The sequence below is a fragment of the Grus americana genome, unplaced genomic scaffold (genome assembly GCF_028858705.1).
Source record: "Grus americana isolate bGruAme1 unplaced genomic scaffold, bGruAme1.mat H_62, whole genome shotgun sequence".
Taxonomy (NCBI): domain Eukaryota; kingdom Metazoa; phylum Chordata; class Aves; order Gruiformes; family Gruidae; genus Grus; species Grus americana.
In genome coordinates, this window is record NW_026561385.1 from 60,492 (window position 1) to 67,329 (window position 6,838).

Below are 6,838 nucleotides of genomic sequence, written 5' to 3' on the forward strand. Positions count from 1 at the left end.
AAACATGTATCAAAGAAAGTATAAAATGAAATTGTCTTTCTAGTGTCTATAGGATTCGGTGAGCATTATGTTTTCAAAGCACTGCCTTTCCTTTTGTAATGAGTACAGATTTAGTCTACCATAGCTTTATGTTAGAGTAGATTTCCCAGTGCTTACATTATATATGTGTATTATGCACACACACACATATATAGATACATACTTCATATTCAGGCTTTATTTCATTAAAATAAATTAAACATACTTCCTTTTTAACTGGGCACAAAATGAGAGCTACATCTTCATACACAAATAAGAAATGCTCTTCAAGCATATTATATGCTTAATTTTAAATTATTTGCTTTCTATAAGAAATCTATAGGACTTTGGCTATTCTGACTTAAAAGGTAGATTCTCAATGATACTTTTGAATTTGGATTTCAAAAGTGACTCAATAAAATGCTACTTTAAAGGTAGGACTAAATAGATGATATAAGGTGTGTGTCGTGAGTGATCACACAAGGCAGACAGAGGGCCTTTGGTTACAAGGAGAGTTGCACCAGTTGATTAACAGTTAAAAAATGATAGAATTGTTGATCTATACATTTTTGTCAGTGCCATCTATAAACCAAATACATCAATTGGGATGAGAGTGTGGTAAATACTACACTATATGGCTATATTTAAGTATGTTCACTTTCGTGATATGTAAAATATGACTTTTTTTCCACATGAAAGCATCAGCTCTAAAAATATTTAACTTGGAAATCGCTATTAGTTGCTTTATCAAAAAAGTTTTCCCTGATTTTTCTTCTTTTTACATTTGTGCTGATGGCAGACATGAATGATCACTGAAACACAGAGATTATGTTAAGACTGTTCTCTAAAATTTCTCGTTGCCTCTCTATGGCCTCGGAAAGCCACAGACTAAATCAATACTTAAAGCTTATCTTATGGAGAGTCACTTTCCTTTTTTGTAAATCTTAACTAGTATCTCAGCAATACAGCAGTTCCTCTAAGTACACTTGTATTTACTATGGCCAAATCCTAAAGTCCTTCACCAGGCAAAGAGCCCACTCAGAGGAATGGTGGTTTTGGCTGAGTGAAGGCAGAGTAAAAGCTAACAAACCTCAGGAACTGGCCCTGTGTAAATACTCTGGAGGGTATCATTTGCACGTATAGATGCCTTGAACTTATTTTGAGTACCTCCCACATCACTCTTTGCATGGCATGAGGTCTCTTTCAGAATCAACGGGCTAATTCCTGAGGTTGTGGCTCAGGTCTTACTCACAACTTCCCCAGGGTCTTGCCTTGCTGGGATGCAAGGGCGACATCTGAGCGGGTACCTCGGGCTGCATCCCACTGCCCGGGGATGGGGTTGGCTGAGCAGAGCAGAGTTAACTCCAATGCGTGTACAGTTTTTGCCAAGGAGAGACCTAACAAAGCTATCATCGTAACCCAGAATAGTTCCTAAAACATATATGTGCTTATTGCTTTTGTCCGTACATGCTGCATTCACTATTATGGATTACAGACAGAAGTACTGTACAGCTTGGACGGACAGACATTTACATTCAGGACTAACCGACGGCTTTTTTTTTTTACAATAGGAAGGAACAAAACGCAGCGGACTCGAGCAGCTCAGGGTCTTCCTCCCACCTGTGCGCCTCCGCTCCCACGTCCCGTCTCTCAGAATGTCCCCAGACCTGCCGCATGCAGATCGTTACACACCCCTGGCAGGTACTTAGAAATGAGTCAGGTAACGCTCATTGACAGTTATTTACAATTGAGTTTTACAGTAGAAACAGAAAACAACATAAAAGATTACCATCACAGTTATCACAGGACAGGTTGTGACTTGCTACAGGTGTGTAACAAATCACGGTCACAACAGGAGGCACAAATTAAAATAGTGCTTGGTTAAAGTGCTTGATTGTTACACTCAGCTATCCTACTCCAGCATCGCAACAACAACAACGAAAAGTCAACGTAAAGTGCTTTCCCCCCCCGAGATTAAAAACCCAAGACAAATTATTTCCTACACAATTTGACATAACTTTATTGAAACAATAATATTTTAAAAACCTAGGCTGGTGGCTGCTAGTTCTGTTCATTTAAAATGGTCAGACCTTTTTTTTTCTTTTTTTTTTCTTGTTTCATTTAAAAATGACTGGATGTTATTAAAACATCAGGCCTGATGCTCCCGTCTCTCGCGGCTGCTTCACATCGCAGCTTTGCAGGAGCCTCTCCTGCCCGACCTCCTCACGAGAGAGAGCACAGCCAGGCCCGGGGTGGGTCGCTAACGAATCCCTCTTTTTGCATATTTATGTAACGCTTGCATATCTTTCACTGCGCCACTCGGACGCAAAAAGCTTCAGACTGACCGGTTCCTCTCCCATGCCAAGGGCGAGACTTTGGCTGATGCCTCAAGTCAGCGTGCAGGCGGGAAGGGGAGGCCCGGGGAGCCATCCCGGTTCCCCCGGCATGTACCGCAGGGGACAGCCGCAGCGTTAGCGCCGCCGCCGCGCTCGGCCATCCCTGCGGGGCAGGGCAGCGAGCATCTCCCTTCCGTGGAGGGGTAGGGCGAGAGCTGAGCTCTCCTTCCAGCCCTATGCTCCCTGGCACCAGGAAGGGGGTCTGGCTGCGATGCCTCCGGAGAGTCCTGCTTCTGCATGGCTCCTTCACACATTCCCAACGTGGGCTGTGGGTCCCCTGAGGGCCATGTGCTGGCCCTGGGGCAGGTATCAATTTTTAGCAGAGGGTAAGTGCAAGTTTCACTATGTTCCAGGGGATGTTTGGAATTAGATACAAGTGGTGCAACTCACCCTGCTGATATTTCAAAAGAAAACATCAGGTCCTACAGGATATGTATTGTTAAAGACACACAGAGCATTTTAATAATTGGTTTCTCTAGACCGTTATTTGTTTTAAATGGTTTTCGCTTGGATTTTCCAATAATGCAAGTGTTCCCTGTTACCTTTAGACATAATATCCATCAGAGAAAGCTGTAGATGGGGAACAGCTGCCCTGAAGCAGTGAGCATTGTGGTTTTGATACCTTTATACCAACCCCAGCAATTTATTCCAGAGTTCAAATCTGGCTGCCTTGGCATCCTTTATGGAACTAATGCAAATCAGATGTTACTATTTCCAAAAGGAGCTCTAGCGTTCAAGGGGAATGGATGGATATTTGGTCACATTGGCTTCACTGGACAACATGAAAGGAGATCAATGTGCGATCATGATTTGCAATCCTTATTTTTTGACCGATGTGGGCAACGTCTTTAGAGTTGTTTCAGAGAAGGACATTTTCACAAACCCACACTGGACCTCCCCCAGACTTAGAAACAAGTGGCTTGTTTCAGCCAAGTTCATGCCATGCAGAAGCTCTTTTTTTTGTGTTGACAGTAAAGACATTCCTTTAAACTTTCAGTAAGTTCTTTTGGAGCCCATCTCAGATGCTTTGATCATGTGTGTTAGCATGTCCTCCGCTGCCTGGTAATACATGGACTTCTGGGGAAATGTGATTTTCTAGTCTGACAGTCTCCTGATTGCCCTGGGTTCTTCCAGTGATACCTTCCATAGAGTAAATGCAGTTTTGCCCTATCAGCTTGGGGGAGGTGGGTAAAGCAGCAGCTTCTAGATGGTTCTTCTCTGTTCTATAAACATTGTCCTTTTGCTTTAGATAGCCACTGTTTCTAACATTGTACTTGGGACTCACATTTCCGGGCGGACTTGAATCATAAAGCAGCTGACCTTCATCATCAGTGTCAGCATCTATATATTTGTGTATACCAGCATCATGGAAGTTGAAAGCTATGGCTGTCTGCGTCTCTGGTGACTTTGGGGGTGTTCTTGCACTCGCGGTTGTGTAGATTGAGGTTTCTGGGCTCATGAGAGATCTGTCAGAGAGTAAGGAAGTATCTGTGGCAGCAGCAGCAGCTCCCCGGCTCTTGAGAGGCTCTGGATATATTCTCAGTACATTTGATGCTGGTACTAATGTGCTGGTGTCCTCTTCCATGAAGTTGACTTTCAGAGATCTTAGTTTTAACGGGTTACTGGCCTTTATGGAGCTTTTGGGACTTTCTATGAAAAATGCAGAACGATGGCTGCCTTCAGAACTTGGGTTCATTTCCACAAATCTGGCACCACTCCCCTCTGGCCTGCTCTGCTCTTGAATCATGTTAATGCCACTTTTGCAGGGAAGGGTAGCCAGTGGGCTGTGGGAAAACCTGCCAGAGTCAGGGAACTCCGCTGCGCAGCTTATGAAGCTGTCGATGCTGGACATGCTCCTCATGTCAATGATCCCATCAGCACGAGTCGTCAGCAAAGGCACCATAGGGCCGGGAAGGGTTTCCATTTCTAGCTCTTCCTTTTGCTTTCCAGGCTGACTTGACTCTTTAGTATTAAGGTTTGGCTGGGACTGAGTCTTTGCCATTTTGTTATACATGTCCTCTAGCTGTTGGACGTTCAGGTGCTGGGGACTTGAAGATGACCTGGCTTTTTCTGGAGATCCTTGTTCCTTAGTTTCAAAAGATTTACTAGAGCTAGTTTCAGAGAGCGTTCTCTTGGTCCATTTCCATTTGCTGGGAGATAAATGATTGTCCTGAACTTTATCCTTTTTGGCTATGCTTTCTCCGTTCTTTTCAACCACAATGTCCATGAGTTCTATACTACGGGCAAACGCATCCTTCATGTTCATGGAGACAATACTGCCATTCCTTTTTGCTCTTTCAAGAGCTTCCCTGCGCTTAATGGCTTTCTCCTGCCTCTTCTGCTCTTTGTAGAACTCAGAGAAGTTATTGACAATAATTGGGATGGGAAGAGCAATCACCAGCACTCCAGCAATGCAACACAGTCCTCCTACTATTTTACCTAAAAGTGTTTTGGGGTAGATGTCTCCGTAGCCTACTGTTGTCATGGTGATTGTTGCCCACCAGAAAGAAGCTGGAATGCTCTTGAATTTTGTATCATCCTCATCTTTTTTCTGCAAAAAACACTAAACTAGAAAAGATCATAATGCCCATGGCCAAAAACAAGATGAGTAATCCAAGCTCATTGTAACTCCTCCTCAGTGTAAACCCCAAGGACTGTAAACCCGTTGAGTGCCGGGCAAGCTTTAGAATCCGGAGTATCCTCATAATCCGAAATATTTGGACCACTCGTCGTACATTTTGAAACTGAAGTACACTTTTATTGGATTCTGTGAGGAAGATAGTCACATAGTACGGTAAGATAGCTAGCAAATCAATAGCATTCAACGGGCCTTTGAAAAACTTCCACTTCTTAGGCGAGGATAGGAACCGCAAGAGGTATTCCATTGTAAACCATGCAATGCACACTGCTTCCACATGGGCAAGTTGGGGATTATCTGTGGTCTGCCCAAATTCATCCACGCCTTGTAGTTCAGGAAGTGTGTTAAGGGACAAGGCAATTGTAGATAGTACGATAAACATGATGGAAATGATTGCCAAAATCTGGAAAGGAAAGAGAAAACAGTGAGTTCATCTCAGAATATATTACGCTATCATTGCCATTAACACAAGGCTGTTTTTCCACTTACATGTTTCAAGACTAATTTTGCTCTTAATACACAGAAGTCAGATAACCAATGCATCCTGAGGTGATTTTATTTTGGAAGCTGCTTTAGTTATGTCAGATCCATAAAGGAGAAAAAGCATCTACTTCAGCTCCTGTGCCTTCATCTCTGTGCAGTCAAGGAACACATACCAAGCAGCTAAGATGCCAGCACAGCTGTGAAGCAATTCACAGCAGGAGCTTTTGATTAACTACTAATTAGGTGCCCAACAAAACCTGTCTGGACAACAGGCTCTGAAATCTAAGCAAGAAGGAATGTGATTGTGAATGCAAGATTCGATCAGAGCTATGTCCTTCCTTTAATGCATGGTTACGTCTGTAATTTTGAGTGCCTATGGCTAATTACAGAGATGTGTGTATAGTCCTACTACATATAAGCGTACAAGTAACACACTCTTTTTTTAATTACTCATCTCGAATTTGAAACTTGATGGCTGTGAAAGACATGAAAACTTTACCAAGCTTTCTAAAACATTTTGAGCTCTGAGCTACTCTGCATGCAACCAATTGGCCATCCTAGCTCCTCATCACAACCAGAGGAAAGAGCAAACTCATCCGGGCAAACCAAACTGCCCAACACAGAGACAGTCAAGGCAGGGCAGGCCCAGCCACTGGAGAGCTCATCTGCTATCAGAAACCAGCTCTTGGGCTAAAGAGTGCAGTGAGAGGAGAAGGGTCTGCAGCGAGCAGCCTCTCTAAAAACCCACATAAATGTGATCAGATCCTGGGCCACCGACTCTAAGCACATCCAGAAAGCATGAAGTGCTAGATTAGTGTATATGCAGCTTTCAAATGGTGTAGGCAGGCTATCCTTCCATACCTGTTTTATATAGACATTAATGCTATACTTTGCAGTTATCCCTAATTTCATCTTATTTTAAAATCATTTTAGGGAGGTTTTTAGATCTGACAGACAATTTGAGAGTGGGGTCTTTTTTTCTACTAGTGAATTCTTTAGTTTGTTAATTGGGTGGCATTATACCTAGTTTCTTAGGTTACTGCCAAAATACAGCGATGATTTCAAAACACATGTATATGTGACTAATGTTTTATGTATTCATTTCAGTGTAAGCTGGTCCCTTATGGTCACTTCTCTCCTGCTTGATAGAAAAGCAGCATGAAGTCAATTACAATGTATGTTCATGATGACTAGATACACAAAATTAAGCAATGTGAATTATAAAATGTATGACCAGAATTCTGCATCATGAATTGCAAATCTGACACACTCCTTCCTTGCCCATATAACTAGATTTTAGGTT

General features: G+C 42.7%; 1 protein-coding gene across 1 annotated transcript; it reads right to left on the reverse strand.

Annotated features, from left to right (window-relative positions):
- Nucleotides 1–202: 202 nt before the first annotated feature.
- LOC129200351 (potassium voltage-gated channel subfamily B member 1-like) lies at nucleotides 203–5,455 on the reverse strand (the record flags this gene model as incomplete). Its single annotated transcript, XM_054811683.1, is given in 2 exon segments — nucleotides 203–4,960; nucleotides 4,962–5,455. Coding segments are annotated over 2 exon segments (2,022 nt in total), but the record flags the coding sequence as incomplete, so codon positions are not given.
- Nucleotides 5,456–6,838: the final 1,383 nt, after the last annotated feature.